The sequence below is a fragment of the Scleropages formosus genome, chromosome 18 (genome assembly GCF_900964775.1).
Source record: "Scleropages formosus chromosome 18, fSclFor1.1, whole genome shotgun sequence".
Taxonomy (NCBI): domain Eukaryota; kingdom Metazoa; phylum Chordata; class Actinopteri; order Osteoglossiformes; family Osteoglossidae; genus Scleropages; species Scleropages formosus.
The window spans coordinates 20076717-20093022 of record NC_041823.1 but is presented as its reverse complement, the minus strand read 5'-3'; the positions used below and the strand labels follow the sequence as shown (position 1 = coordinate 20093022).

The following is a 16306-nucleotide window of genomic DNA, read 5'->3' as shown; positions in this document are numbered from 1 at the left end:
TACAATGGAGAGGAAAAAAGTGTTTCTGTGTGCCTCAGGATCCCCATCACTGCCGCTCCCTATTACACTACATAATGGCACAGACACTGTGTCTATAAATGAACTGCACAGCTGGAGTGATTTCTCCCAGAATCAACACATAAATTACACACATTACCGTAAGAGGTTTTTTCTTTGGGAGGAGACAAATTCTAAATCTGTCAGTAGGTTGGTGACTATACATTTGGGTATGTACACATTTGCTTTAACCCATCACTAAGAATTAAGAGCAAAGTGTTTGAGAAGTGTACTTTTTGAAGACAAAGTCCCGTTCTTCTTAATGTAATTCGCTGACTTTCGTTCTTTTTTCTTTGGCAAATGTTTGGTTATGTTTGTGTCATTATGTGTGTATGAGAGAGAAAGAGAAAGAGAGAGAGGTTCTTGACAACTATAATCCTTCTTAAGCAGAAAAGAGTATACGAGGTACAAACTGAAGAGCATATGGGGCATTCCTTCTCTCTACTCATCTTCCTTCTTTTCTGGGCAATCAAAATAAATAATAGCAATGAAAATGATGCTGATTATGATGATGATGATAAAAATAATGATGAACAGAGCACTGAATTCTTAATCATAAATGTTGCATAAATTGCCATTGCAAGTCAGAAAATGAAGACACAATTAAAGAACTATTACACCTAATTTTTGAAACCATAAATAAATACATAAAATAAATGGAACATGATTAATAGGGAAGGAAAAGACGACCTACAGGATGAGCGTACAGCTGAAAGCAGAGGTAGGTAGAGAGAGACATGAAGGCAGACAAATAACTGAGCTCAGCTCATTCAATATCATTTATAAAAAACAAAACATTGAAAAATTTGATGCAAAAATAAAAGTAATGTAAATATATTAACAGAGGAAAGTATATTAACAATGAATGATCTCATGAATTTGCTATGATTTAGATGTAGTCTGTGTTGTGTTGTGTTGTGTAATTATGTTCTGATCCTGGACGGTTCAGTATTTACAGGTCCTTTGGGTAAAGCTTTTCTCTCCGTATTTTTGGTTTTGGTTTTTGGTATTTGGGATTTTGGCATGGTTGTCATTTTTTGTCATTGTGTGTTTTACTTTCCATTTTTGGTTTAAAATCCTCTTCTTTCTGTCCCCTGCAGCTTCTCAAAAAAAGTCTTTCTTTTCCTTATATCCTTGCCACCATCCTATCACACACAGTAAAGTTTTTTTTGTCCTTTTTGGTTCACAAGAATTGTCACGCATCTCTGTCCTCTCATTCAGTCCCTGTTTTTCATTCTTTTTTCCAGAGTAAAGAGACAACGTGTGTATTCATTCTTCATTGACAAAACAGTCCCACAATGCCTCCTCTCCATCTGCTTAGATAGATAATTTTTTGGTTTAAATCTCCCCCTTTCCCCTTTTCCCTCCTCCACCTGTTTCTCTCCTTCTCTCTCATTTCTTTCATTCTGTGTATTTTTGGCTTTGAAAGATTTAGAGAGAGAATGAAAGCAAGAAATGGAGGCAGAGAGAAAGACAGCTTTGGTTGAAAGGCGAGGTTTTGGACTCTCTCCTCTTCCTCCTCCTCCTCCTCTCCTGTGATTGGCCCTTGGGCTTCATCACTCGGCCTTGGCTCCTCCCAGAGCAGACGGGCTTTGCGGCCCCTCACTGGAGCAGGGAGAAGCAGAGCTTGAGCAAGAAGAGGGGGAGCAGGAGGTGGGGCTCATGCTGCTGGCAGCAGGAAATGATGAGGGCTTGGTGGCTTTGGCTACAGCGGCGCTGACCAATCCCACGCCGGCACCTGGCGCCATGGGCAGCAGGGCGGAGTGGTTGAGGAAGAGGGAGGATGGCAGTCCCGCACCTGTGCCTCCAGTACCACCAAGCAGCACCTTACTTCCCCCTTCAAGACTGGAAATGGGTAGCTGGCCACCACTGACTGCCAGAGCTAAGACACACAGAAGGAAGAGATGGGGCCGGGGGAGGATACACAGTTAATAGGCCAACATTAATCCACAACTTCTCTGTGTTCATCCACTGTATATGTAACAAGAACACAAGGAGGAAGAAAAGAGGATGAAGCCTAGAAAAATGATGGTGACTTAACCGCAGTGCTCACAGACATACAAGCAAACAAGTGGACATACAAGTAGGCCCTCACTCTCTCACACACTCACACACACACACACACACGACAGACACAAAATGTGTACATGGTGGTGAAATGGCAGGACTGTGGTGGTGGAATGATGCACATGAAGTTCTCCGAAAATGCAGATCTGTGACATATTGACTCAGAAATAATGATGCCGCTATCCCAAGTGGCTTTTAGCATTTGGGTCATTTATGCTGCTCTTACTCTGTATTCCCATCTCTCTTGAATTTTTTTTTATGACTCTTTTTGTTTCGCCTTCCCAACTGCCCTCTGCTGGCAAAACCTAGGAAGTGCCCTTCATCCTCTGCTGTCTCATCCCCTAACACACCTTGAATGGTGGCCAGTGGGTTGTTGCTGATGAGAGCTTGGTTCATCCCTGTGTTAACTCCCATCATCGTGTTCCTGAAACACACCCACCCACAGCCATGCACACACACACACACACACGCAAACAAGCAAAGCCCGGAGACCACAGTCAGGACCACACATTCAGACACACAGGCAGGCAGATAGGTAGACAGACAGACAGACAGAGAGAATTAAGCCAAATTAGAAGCAGAGATACTGTAAAACAGCGCCACAGCCCAAGCTTGATGTCCAGCTCTATAACACAGCATATTTCAAAATGCACCGAGAACGATGCATCTCCTGCAGTATATATGCATATATTTAAAAGTGGTCAAATTCATTTAGTAAAAATTTCAACTATACATTCTTTTTTGAGTATGTATGTATTTCTCATTTGTTCTGATATATATATATATATATATATCAGATTATATATATATATATATATAAAATGGGGGGCGCGGTGGCGCAGTGGGTTGGACCGGGTCCTGCTCTCGGGTGGATTTGGGGTTCAAGTCCCGCTTGGGGTGCCTTGCGACGGACTGGCGTCCCATCCTGGGTGTGTCCCCTCCCCTTCTGGCCTTACGCCCTGTGTTACCGGGTAGGCTCCGGTTCCCCGCGACCCCGTATGGGATGAGCGGTTCAGAAAATGTGTGTGTGTGTGTGTGTGTGTGTGTATATATGTGTGTACTGTATGTATGTATATATGTCATCAAGCCCACACTGACAATGTTCACAATTTGTCTGGCAAGAGCTGCTGCTCTTTGGTGGTGTGAACAGATTATAAAATATATCTAGTACAACAGACAGATGTTGCTCCTCATCTCTTTGCTCTGAGCTATGCTGTGTGAATGGATTTGTATGCATGTGTATATTAGCTGCAGGACAGTGAGATTTTGCAGTACACACGTGCTTGCCTACAGGTATTTGTGTCAATGTACACAGGTGTCTCAACATGTATATATAAAAACCTGGGGTGAGTGCTCTCTATACTAATTGTAGTCACATGTCTGAGATCCCATGTTTTACTGTGAGAGTGCATCAGAGCAGACATCTTCACTCGCGCTGTCGTATTCACCTCAAGTTTGCAGCAAAATCGGTGATGTAGTTAGACACTTCACCGTTCTTTTTACCCATACGCCACAAGCTGTGAACACAAAAACCATACAGAGGGTTAGCAGTCCCAGTTATTAGGGAAAGCAGCGCTGGGGCGTGGGGAAGTGGGGGACAGTGTACTACGCGTGGGGGGAAGGTCTGCCTGTGTGACCTCTATCGCTACAAACTGCAGGTGAATCGAAGTCAGCCCTGGTCTCTAAATGCCACGTCTGTCTTGGTCTGTCTTGTTTGTCTGTGTGTGCATCTGTGTGTGTGTGAATGTGTGTGCATGTATGTGTGTGTGTGTGTGTGTGTGTGTGTGTGTGTGTGTGTGTGTGTGTGTGTGTGCCTGTGAGCAAACATATTCAGTGGCATGTACAAGCCCTATAGTGTGTTGAGAGTGCTGCACAGGAGGTGTGGAGTGTCATGGCTGTGCTGGGTATATCCTCACCCTGTGTTGAGGCTCAGTGTGCTGTGGCTGGGAGGGGTGGGGCTGGCTGTACTGCGAGGAGGCGGGGTCACCGGGGAAGGGGCGGAGCTGATGGTAGCAGGGCCGGTGGGGGTCAGAGGACAAACTGACGACATTGTGGTCACTGAGGGAGAAACACAGGGAAGGCAGCTCATGAGACACAAGCATACTGCTGTTTGCCACTCTGACTACATGTACCACCCTGGGCCACTCAGAAGCTCAAGTGGCCACTCTTTTATCATGTACTATCTTTTTCTAACTTGGCAAAAAGTCACTAAAGCTTTTTAAGTTTCTTTTCTCAAAGTAAACAAACTGAAATAGATGGGCCTTTCCATCCCCTATAGACTAGAATGCTACCGACCTGTTGTGCTGAGGCTGGTGACGGCCTGGGACAGTCCTGGACTGGACATCTTGAGGATACGGAGAAACAGAGAGGACAGAAAAGGAAAGCCAGTGAGACAGCATGTGCACGGGAAACATGGTAACGATACAGTATGGGGGTCTTGTGTCTATTTGGACTGTGCCTCTGCATTCATAATTGGTTGTTAGTGGCCAAACGCTGAAGGTCTGAATCAAAAGCTCTGTTGGGATCAGGGGAACGGATGGGCTTTGGAAACACAGCAGTGCAACATATGCAACACTATGTCCGGGTTAGGAAGAGCAAGGATGGGTGCTGCAGTCCATTCCATGGGCAATCATGCAGGACTACGTTACTGCCACACCATGAGCAGTGAAGGGTGGGATGGGTGGGATGGGTGAGTGCGGGCCATACCATGTGCGGGCTGTAACAGGGGGGTTTGTGCGTCGGAGGGGGGGGGCTGGCTGGGCAGGGGAGGGGTGGCGCTTGTAGGGTTGATGCGTTTCTCTTTCTGGCGCCGATTGCAGAACCAGACCCGGATCACCTCCTTCTCCATATTCAACTGCTCCGCGATCAGCAGGATCTCCTCTGAGGTAGGCTTCTGGTTCTGACAGCACAACAGAGGTATTATCAGTGTCACAGAAAAAGTAATTCTCATTCTCTTTCATTTTCATTAATATGAAATGTGTGTCTCTCTTAAAAAAAATATTATGCAGCAAAAAAATCAAGCCTGCAAAACCAAATTCCCTTAGTGAGTATATCTGGCAACAAGCTCAAGGAATGAATCCATAGTTAACTTTTCAGAGGAGAGCACACTTGTGGTTTTTGGTGTTCTAATTAATAACAATTAATTAGTATGGCCTTTGGGTATATGGGAATAGATTCTTCAGGGGACTCTACATTAATTATCCTCAGCGACACTGGATTAGCTGGAACAACCTTATGGGTATTACTTAAAAATCAATAAAAAGACTGTGAATCAATTATATAATTACAGGCTCTAAGCAGCAAGTATTAACCAGCAACAAAGTTCCCGTGCCAGGAATTATCACATCAGGTACAATCCACAGGTATCTTTGTGACTAGTGACCAGTTAACTTGTTGTTATCTTATACGCTGCCTTAGTGAAGGCATTTACCAGCCACACAGGCAATAGCAACCGATGAAGGGCAGCATGTCTTTTTCAAACTGATTCATTCAAAGAGTAATTCCCAAGTGGTCTGCATAGAGCACAGCCCAAACAGGCTCTTGTGCATACGCTGGAAAGGAGTGCAGGTGTCTCACCGCGATGAAGCTGCGCTCTAAGGCCACGCGGACGTTGGTCTCGATGCTGGTGCGTTTCTTCCTGCGCCGGCCAGGCAGACCCTCGAAGCCCAGCGAGGGAGAGGACAGGGAACTGGGGCTGGGCAGCGTGCTGTCAATGGACATGGTCTCTGGAGGTAGGAGGAGCAAGAAGAGGACAGGCCTTGAAAACTACCGGCAACTGATATCTACCTTCTTCTTTTTAAGCGATGCCACAGTCAAGCTCCAATCTATGTTACCTGGCCTTTTTAACCTACTACCCACCAACCTTGTTTCCTTGCTGGGCTTGTTTGATCAGCACATGAAAAAAAAAGAGTTGTGTGTGTACATGTTTTCCTCCCCATTCAGTATTTTTCTCACCCTCCTTCTTTGAAACTTTCTGCCTCCTCTATTCCACCTCCCTAGTCACTCACCACCCACCACCATGCCCCCACCCCCTCAGTTTGCACCACCTCTCTTATTCTCCGATCCCCACACAAGTGGCTCACCAGCATCATTGAGCCATTTTTCTAGCAGTGGTTTGAGCTTGCACATGTTCTTGAAGCTGAGATTTAGAGCCTCAAAACGGGAGATGGTGGTCTGGCTGAAATCGTTGCCATAGAGCTTCCCCATGGCCAACCCAACATCACCCTGAGAACAAACAAAAAGACAGCCATGATGTTTTAACAATGAACTGAGCGTGCAGTAGTGGTACAGTGACATGGGGATAGCCATGCAAACCTGTGTGAAGCCCAGCTTGATCCTCCTCTGTTTGAAGGTGCGCGCAAACTGCTCCAGCTCCTCCAGGTCACTAGGTTCCTCAGGGTGAGAGGACACGGAAGTCGCTGAGCTCACACCGCTGTCTACACCCTTGTCTCTCTGCAGCAGGAATGCACAGACACATGACACAAATCCTAGCACCCTGCTGTCCGAGCAGAAGACCTGCTGTAATGAATTTCCTACCTGTGCTTGAAGCCCCAGTCTGGGTGGAGCAGACAGGAGGCCCCCTTGGCTTTGCTGAGGTAGCGGAATTAGATTTGGTGTTGACAGCAGCCCTAGAAATAAAATGAATACAAGACACAGCAGGAGCTATTAGGATTCACAACTAGCAATAGAACAAAAGTGATTTTTGTAATCTCTTCAAAGCAATACAGGCATCCCTCGATTTATGAAATTAATCCGTTCCTGAAAACGGTGCGGAAACCAAGACCGTATTTCCCATTATTTTAAATGGAGAAAAACAATAATGTGTTCTCAGCCGATCTAAAAAGCCCAAACAAATTTATCCAAATATCACTAGAATGCACTGAAACACCAATATAACTATCAACTGGGCTTTTCAGTAAAATATAAAACACTTGCATTTACACACTTACTGCTCCGGGGTAATTCCCAGTTTTGTTTCAAATTGATCAGTTCTCCACAGGATAAGCAATAAACCAAGCAGGGATCCACTGAGCATGTCACATTTATTGTGAACAACTTTCTAAAAATGTACACTGTTGCCAAAATGAGCACACATACTCGAGAAACCATCAGATATCCTTCTCCTGCTAATTGTTCTGCTGTCTCCACAATCATTTAATTAAATAATACACCTGGTTTGGTCGACAAACACACACACACACACACACACACACACACATTTTCAGAACCGCTTGCCCCATACGGGGTTGCGGGGAACCGGAGCCTACCCGGTAACACAGGGCGTAAGGCTGGAGGGGGAGGGGACACACCCAGGACAGGACACCAGTCCATCGCAAGGCACCCCAAGCGGGGCTTGGACCCCAGACCCACTAGAGAGCAGGACCGTGGTCCAACCCACTGCGCCACCGCGCCCCCTGTTGGTCGACAAACACTCCTGTGGAATATCATAAACTTTCCATAATGCCCCACTCTCTTTCAGCAACATTCTTTCCAAATACACCAAGAAACAGAGAGATCTGGATGCAGGCATCCCAAGCACAGTTACTTTACTTCCACTGTACTTCCATGGCTGGCCATATGGACTGTTATTGTACAGACAAACGAAAAATATATGAATATAGGTGTTTATTTGGAGTATGTTTCTACTATTGGTAGCCTTAAAAAAGAACTATGCACCTGCAGCCATGGTTTTATAATGTTCCTGGGGCAGTTACACCCCTGCTGCAAGTAGTTTTATTTTTTGTACAGCTATGCATGCATATAAGTGTGTTTAATGACACTGTTGTGCTAAATGTTGTGCTGGGCATGCAAATGAGAGAATGACCCATCACCTTGCTGCCCTTGCTGTGTCTGAGGCAAGAGAAACTGTGCAGGTGACTGCAGGGGGTGTCCAGGAACCAGAACCAGCTGCTGCAGCTGCAGTAGCTGCTGGATATCCTAAGAAGGAGAGAAAAACACAACACAGGAGGAGGTTACAGAATGTTTGTAGACTGTTTCTAAGGCAGTGCATTCCCAAAACAGTGCATTTTAGTTAAGTGTTCTTGGAATCAGGTGAAGCAGGCAGGCCTCCATCCTGTGACACAAACTTCGAGAACTAAGTGGCCAGCCATACCTGGGCAGTAAGCTGAATTGGCTGAGAAAGGGTAAGCTGAGGCGGAGGGGGCGGGGCCGGGGTCCCTGTCTGTTGCTCCTGTGTGCTGTGTGCCTGCGACTGTGATGTCTGCTGGCTCTGCTGCTGTTGCTGCTGCTGTTGATGTTGCTGCTGATTGGCCGCTGCATGAGCTGCCTGGGCTGCGTGAGCTGCATGGGCTGCGCTGGTTTGTTGGACGGCTGCAGCCAAAAGCTGAGCTTGAGCCTGCTGCAACAATAGCTGCTGTTGCGCTGGCAGCAGAGCAGTTAACTGATGAAGAAGAGGGAGAGATGGATCCAGGGACCAGAAGATGGGGAAAGAAAGAATGAACCAATTTTAAAAAAAACAGAAAATGGAAGGAAGGAAGAGGGAGAGAAGGGAAATTACCACCCCGGCAGCAGACAAGCTGTAAATGCAAGCAAGAGGGCAGCAAGCAGCATGGCAATTTGTCTGTTTCAAAGAGTCGCCTATCAAAGACACAACAACCACACTTTAGATGTGCACCTTTCAGGGACTTGTGAAACTGCTGGCATCTTCTGCACGTTCATTGAGAAAGTAGTCCATAATATTCTTTATTGAAATCAGTAAGTTTGGCCTGCATTAACTCTGAAAATCTGGCTGTAATTGTCAGCAAAATTGTGGCAAATGTTTTGCTGCCTAAAACACAATTTACTTTAAATAGTCGATTTAAAGGTTGATACCTTCAGAAATTAACTCAACATTTATGCGTCATCATCTGAAATACACGTCCTGACCTCTTCCTCAGGGCTTCCACATTCCTTAAGTGCTCATACTACTGAGTTGTAAAACATTCATGGTGCACTTGGCATTCCTTACCAAGAAGAGGGTGTGTTTCTCAGAAATGTGCCCAGTTACTTCAGAGTTAATTCAGGTCTCACGGGTTATTTGGAACAGAATTAACGGCAGGGATTGTTCAACACTGTTGATTTTACTGTGTCAGAGAAGAGGAAAGTGGAATATGTGAGTGACCAATTAATAAAGGAATGTGGGTGATAGGAACATAAACGGAAACAGAAAAAGGGTGAATGATGCATGACTGAGAGTGAAAGCCTGGCAAGAAAAGATTAATGGTTCTCATTGATATTGTCACCAGTCAAGGGATCTGCAGAATGTAAGAATTGAGCAAACTAGAGAGCTGAAGGGACACTTGATGGTGGATGAAGGAGTGTGTGGGAGGATGGGTGCAAGCCTCACTTACTCCAGCCAGCTGGCTGCCAGTCAACATCAGCTGTGTATGTGGGAGGGGAGTCTGCGAGGGGGCTGGGGCAGGGGTGGGGGACATCTCCCCACAGTCCTCAACTTTGCCCTGTGAACAAGAAGCAAAGAAAGATCAGTACAAACACACATTGATTAACATACCAACAAGTTCTCTAACAGTTGGATTGCAAATATACACACACACACACACACACACACACACACACACACACACACACACACACACATTTTCAGAACCGCTTGTCCCATACGGGGTCGCGGGGAACCGGAGCCTACCCAGTAACACAGGGCGCAAGGCCGGAGGGGGGAGGGGACACACCCGGGACGGGACGCCAGGCCGTCGCAAGGCACCCCAAGCGGGACTCGAACCCCAGACCCACCGGAGAGCAGGACTGTGGTCCAACCCACTGCACCACCGCACCCCCATTGAGTGCAAATATATTTCAATTCAAAAAGCTTTCTTCACAATTTGAAAAAAAAAAAAAAAAAAACACAGGAAAAATTATTCTGGGATTACAGTCTTTGAGAAGACAGCATAATATCAGCAATAAGACATGATAACTATTGTCCTGCGCAAGGGTCACACATCTCCTTAAAAATCACCAGTGCATAATTTAATAATTATTTTTTGTAATATGATATTACTTTTTGTGAAATCACTTATGCAATGTGTACTGGTTCATATGGTGGAATGTTACAAACTAACTGTACTCAAGGACAACGTGTCAACATTCAAATCTCCTTCTGTTGGTGTAATGCACTCTTTGTATTGCTCTCTAAGATGTACATTGCTTTGGAGAAAAGCATTTGCTAAATTAATAAATGTAGGTGCAAATGTAAACATTCATATTGCCCCTTGTAGCTCCCTGCACCTGTCATGTGACATAAATCAATACAATATTCACATGATGGCAAAAAAGCAAAAGCACCGGGCCTGAGAAACAATCTACTTCTTTCACAAAGCACACTGGCAAATTCATTGCTAACTTTTAAAAAACTTGAAAACAAAGTTGAACCATGACATTAACTACACCAATGGTTTAAATGGCAGAACAGATTGATATTAATTTGTTTCTCCCCGTCACATATGAAGCCTATAGTCCAAATACGTCAACGCAATACACCCTTAGATATCATTTACAAAAGTACTTTTGTGCTCCTTTAAAGCTGAAACTTTGGCCATTTAGTATTTTATTATTTGAGTATAAGTAGCCTAGCCTTTACACATTTATATTCACCCGAAGCACTCCGATTCGCTAGGCATCCGTCATTAGCATTTGTGATTTAATAAGTAACATCGGAAAACAACCAGAAACAAGACAGTGACACCAATCAATGTAACAAGCTCAAAAATTGTTTGATCGTAATTTGACAATACCAACCAACCAATGTCTGCAACCGCTTGTCCCAAGCAGGGTCGCGGCCGGAGCCTTCCCCGGCAATACACGGAGCAAGGCCGAAGGAGGAGGGCACACACCCTACACGGGACGCCAGTCTGCCGCAAGGCACCCCAAGCAGGACTCCAAACCCAGACCCGCCACACAGCGGGCATGGGCCAAACACGCTGCGCCCCCCCCCCAATTTGACAATACCTCAGACAGCAAAATTCATCAAACCAAAGGACAATGTTCACATTAAATGTTTAGATAAAAGGTGTAACGAATTTTAAGGATCCTAAAGCTCACACGATTGAACTACATTTCTGCAAGCCCATAATATCACCAAAATCAGCTCCTTTATGACTCAGAACTGATGGTGCTCACTGACTGCAATCTGCATGCCTCAGCCATCTATCATGCTTGAGATTTCATTATACCCCATAATAAGGTCCTATACAAAAGCGGCGTTTCCAATGACACTGTTACTAATTGCAAGCATTCCAGTTATTTTTTTGACCTGTGATGGTTAGGTTACCATGGTGAGATCCAGTGGATGGGGTGAGTAGTTTGCTCTGTTCATGTCGGGTCCCAGGAAACATTCCATAGCTGCTGTCATCACAATGTACATTCAGAGTTTCCATTCATGTCTGTGCAACTATTTATTTCCCTTTGTATCTCCCATAATGCCCCGGTCACTTTCCCTCGCTGAAATCTTGTCCTCTCTTTGGATTGCTATTTCCCTAATTCGCATGTATGTCTTCATTATCCCAGTCGATGGATGAGGCAGAAATACCTATCACCCCTTGTCATTCACCTTAGTTACCAGCATTACTGCTTGCAAGTCTACCAAAGTATCAAGCTGAACAAGATGGAACAGGCATGGTTACCATCCTTTGATTTGCATATAACGTAAGTGAGTCTGAATGCAAATTAGCAGCTTTTTGCCATTATACACAGCATTCAGACACCTGTATACAGGTATATAAACACACAAAATAACACCTCCATAAACATGGAGATAAATCATCTCACAGACATACATGCACAAATGAGAACAAACATGCCATGGAACTCCAGTATGTATGAAGTGGTATTTGTTTCAAACCCTCTGCAAATGTGCTCACCTTGGCACTGCTCAGAGTTGGAGACAGGGAGAAGGGACTGATTTTCATTGATTGAACCTGTCACAGGAACATTCAACAGGTAAATATACAACTTGTTCCCTTCAAGCTGAAATGTCATTATTATAACCATACATTATTATAGTAATAGTATGCTTTATTTTAATGTTCACCATGAGCTATAAAGTGCTGAACCTGGCAGTGTAAAAAAGAAAAGGTTTTCAAGGTTGGTAAGGCAAACCAACATGGCAGCAATTTGTATAATTTCAGGTTTAGTATCTACAAAACAATGCTGGATATACTGTATAGGGGATATTTTCAAGGAGCGCTTGTACAGAATTTGTGCTGAAATATTTCATACAGAATTTCCATTGCAACACATACTGAACAACGTTGTAATCAGGACCACCATGACAGTGGCCAAGATCAGCACATCCATCCTGCAACAAGTTCAATTCAAAGAAATCTAAATCATCAAAAACAGTTATACAACAAATGGGCTACCAACCTGATGATGGGAGTCTGGACCATTCCTCTCTGAGTCTGGAAAAGAGAGCATGGGGGTGAGCGAGACGAGATCACGCTGTCTCCGAGAGGCAGACACACTCATTACAGTGGCAGACACTCAGAGCATGATGACAGACAGGTCGAGGAGCAGGGAGGATATCGGGGTGAGCGCTCAACACAAATTGACGACAGCGGGAGAGCTAGGCTCTACTCAATTTCCTTTCTCGTATGACAAGCACCTGGCTGCGCTCGGGCAACTCCGCTTTCTGAAAGTTCGATTTGAATAGCTCAAAAACAGCCTTTCCGCCCCTCCTACAGGGAGCTCCACTGAGTGGGAGATGTGACCCAGTCCAGAGACTCGCCTGTAAACTGCCACCGAGGCAAAAATCAAGACTGGAAATTATGGAAATGGCACAGGTTATCGGAAGATGCTGAATGTTTGTCATAAAGGGAATGTATGGATATTTTAGCTCGACAAAAGTAAAATAAAAGGAGAAAAATGCTGACAAATTCTGGAGATCCTGACATGAATGAAGAGTCTTATGGTATAAGAAATGATAAAAATCTTTTGTAGGTGGGTCTCTCTGAGATTAGCTGCCTTGCACTCTCTCTCTCTCGCTCTCTCTCGCACTCTCTCACTTTGTCTATTTCTCTCTTACACTCACACACAGATGATCGGAAATTGTGAGAAGTCAAGACCATACCAAGAGATTTAGGACAAAAAGGCAGCACCTTAGAAAAAATGATGAATGTACATTCAAAGAGGCACACCCACGCCAAACACATATGAACATGCAACCTCACGTACAGACAGTGATATACACATGACTTAAAAAGCCATTACCTGTGCTCTCCATTGGAGAGTCAGCCCCTTGCTTCTCAACCTCTACTGGCTTTGACATCCTGATATCTAGTAAAGACAAACATTAGGAGAAAAAAGAACCTAATGATTATGAGTGTTTTCCAGTGACTGAAACTTTACCAGTCAACACACAGAAAGAAACATGGACAGGTGACAAAAGTCAGGACAGGTGACATCCATAATTGTACTATTATCAGCTGTAGTTTAAAATTTTCAACCATTTTATGATTCAACAGCACGTGGCAGTAACAAAACATGCATATAATCAAAATCACCATCCTGAACTTCATGGTTGCCGTTTACAGAGCTTGTTGTTGAGCATCTCCTAGAGCTCAAAGAGTTTCATTTCCTGCCTTTACACAAAAACACATTATAGCATCTCAATCTCTCTCTCCATTGTCCCGTTCCTTATGCCTTCATCTGTCCACCATCTCTTGTTCTTGTTCCTTATGTCACATTGTGATGGCTTGGCTACCCTACCAGGTGCGTACCCTGATTTCCTGATGACAGAGGGTCCTGAGCAATCAGTAAGGATCCCAGAGGCTTTCAGATCCAACCTCCAACTGCTCGTTGATCCGTCTTGTTTTAGATAACCTCAAAATCCTTCGGTTGACCAGACTGTTAGAGGCTGGTAAAAATTTGTGCCTCTCCAACATAGATGCTGAACAATATGTCTCATATATATAAGAAATCAGTATGTCTGCATTCCCAGGAGATTGTGTAATGGCTGAGGATCTTCATATGTAACTAAAGTTCCAAGAGAAAAACAGCTGAAAACCCTTGAATAAAACACCTGCTTAATACAGTATCTGTTTCACTGGGTACAAATTGTTAAAACCGTGAGTTTAAATGGTTTCAGAGCTATGTGAATGCTAACCACATAAATACTTTTTAATAAGAACACTTGTTGGACCCATTAGTGAAAAATTATTTGAAAGCATGCTCCTTAATTAAAATTCTGACTTTTGTTACCATGTTTATAAAAATCAGCTGGCTAACAAGGTTGCGCCACTTCACGAAAATGCACCCCGGGGTTGTTATTGTCAAGTGCTACAACTTAAGGTGAACATCTGGAGTGACAGGTAGAGACAATGAGTACAAAACTTAGAAGGAACTGGAAATAACTATGAACTAGCATCTTGTAGTCGATGCTGGAAAAACACGGTAAAGCAGACCTTCAGCTGTCCTTCACACTGCAGAACGAAAGCAGCGTGAAAGGATCCCTCAGGTCGAATCCTGACTGCAGTCCTGACCCTTTGACCCATCTGGTGCTCACCTATGTGGAGAGTCAGAGCAGACAGGGACGTGCCACTAACCCGCTGTCCCACGAGGAGAACCAAGCCAACCAGCTGTCACACCTTGGCTACTGTGTCGAAACAAGCACACCTCAAAGCACACGATGCCATATTTCAAACAAAACACCTGGCTTTGGCTCTTCGCAGAACTTTAAAAAAAAAATACATCTGTTTTGAGAAAAGAAAAAAAAAAAAAAAACACCTGTTCTGTTTTTGATTACAGCAGAGATCAGTGCATTGGGCAAAATCTCAGGATTCATAAACCGCATTAATTACACACCCATGGCTGCTTAGTGTACCTTTGTGATGTTAAGTAAACTTTTCCTTGTTTTAGCATTTGAAAACACAATTCACTATTTTTTAGAATTCCATACTTTTACATTTATTCATTGAGCAGATGCTTTTTTCTCTTACTTCCAACAAACTTTCTATGTAGTGTTATCAGCCCACACCTTATTCAGTGACTTACACTGGTAGTACTACAAAGTATTATAAATAAAGCATATTAGTACTTGAATATTTGTATACTAATTTTATACTTGTTTGTATTTAAGTAAACTAATATAGAAACTATTAGTACTTAAATATAAATTTAAAACACTTCCTTTCAAACCTGTGACCGAATGCCACGTATGAACAAAAATGATTAAAATAATATTAATATCAGCGTTATGATGAAACAATAACCACGCTGTTGTTTAAATAAGAGATCTAACTGAATACTCGTTTTCAGAATTTGCTGAGAAAAAAAAAACTGTTATTAATGCTAAGTGTAAACGTTATTCGGAAGTTAAATTTAACTGGTACTGAGAAGCGCAAAAACCGAGTTGTCTGTGCGCTTAGTTTTGCCTCAACTTGAACTTCCACACAATTCAAAAGTAAGTGAGGCGGAGACGGGAGCGAACGGGCGGATCCACTGATTCACCGCACTCATTATTAACAGTCTTTTTCTACTTTTGGACGCGTGGAAAGGCAATATAGGAAGCTCTGAATTTGTACCCGTTACGGTACTTCCAAACGGGGGGCAACTGAAGGCGGGAGACGCCCGCACCGCGGCATCCTGGAACCAGCTACGTGAACTGAAGAGATGGTTCACACTGGCTCTCTTCGCTCGCTTCTGACCAACGTCACGCAGTGTCTCGCGCCGAACGCGTCGCGTGGCGCTTGTCCGCGCGACACATTTCAAACTTTCTTGTTTACTGGCCCTAGATCTCGCGCACACCGACTTGCCGCGTCACTGAACACTTTCGTACGTTAAAAATGAGAAATTATGTAAAGAGACCAGCCTCATCGTGGAAACGGCTCCAATGCTGACAAAAAAAGGAAAAAAAAAAAACACTTAGGCGGGCATTTACGGAACGGCTGTGTACGGAACCTACCTGCCATCCGCGTCGTCATGAGACGCGGCGCCGGCAGCACGAGAGCGCGTGGAATCCGGCGAGGGAGGGAAGGCGCGTGGAGAGCGGCCCGTGACTCACCTCGTCACCCGAGCTGCGCTCACAGTGTGATGCGCAAACACACATCTTCCCTCGAGCTGCCTTCCACCTCACAAGGAAATTAAGAGCTATTGATACGGGGCGTAGACGACCACACTGATTCACTCGCTCGCTCTCTCGCTCAACTTGACCTGGCGCTTATTTCTCAACCGC

At 44.3% G+C, this 16306-nt stretch overlaps 1 protein-coding gene across 1 annotated transcript; it reads right to left on the bottom strand.

Moving 5' to 3' along the window:
* Positions 1-764: 764 nt before the first annotated feature.
* pou2f2b (POU class 2 homeobox 2b) lies at positions 765-16091 on the bottom strand. Its single transcript, XM_029260201.1, is given in 16 exon segments — positions 765-1939; positions 3573-3641; positions 4041-4182; positions 4420-4468; positions 4831-4863; positions 4865-5023; positions 5701-5849; positions 6207-6348; positions 6439-6576; positions 6661-6752; positions 7956-8061; positions 9474-9581; positions 11997-12053; positions 12502-12536; positions 13345-13410; positions 16037-16091. Coding segments are annotated over 16 exon segments (1407 nt in total). The 5' UTR covers positions 16056-16091; the 3' UTR covers positions 765-1896.
* Positions 16092-16306: the final 215 nt, after the last annotated feature.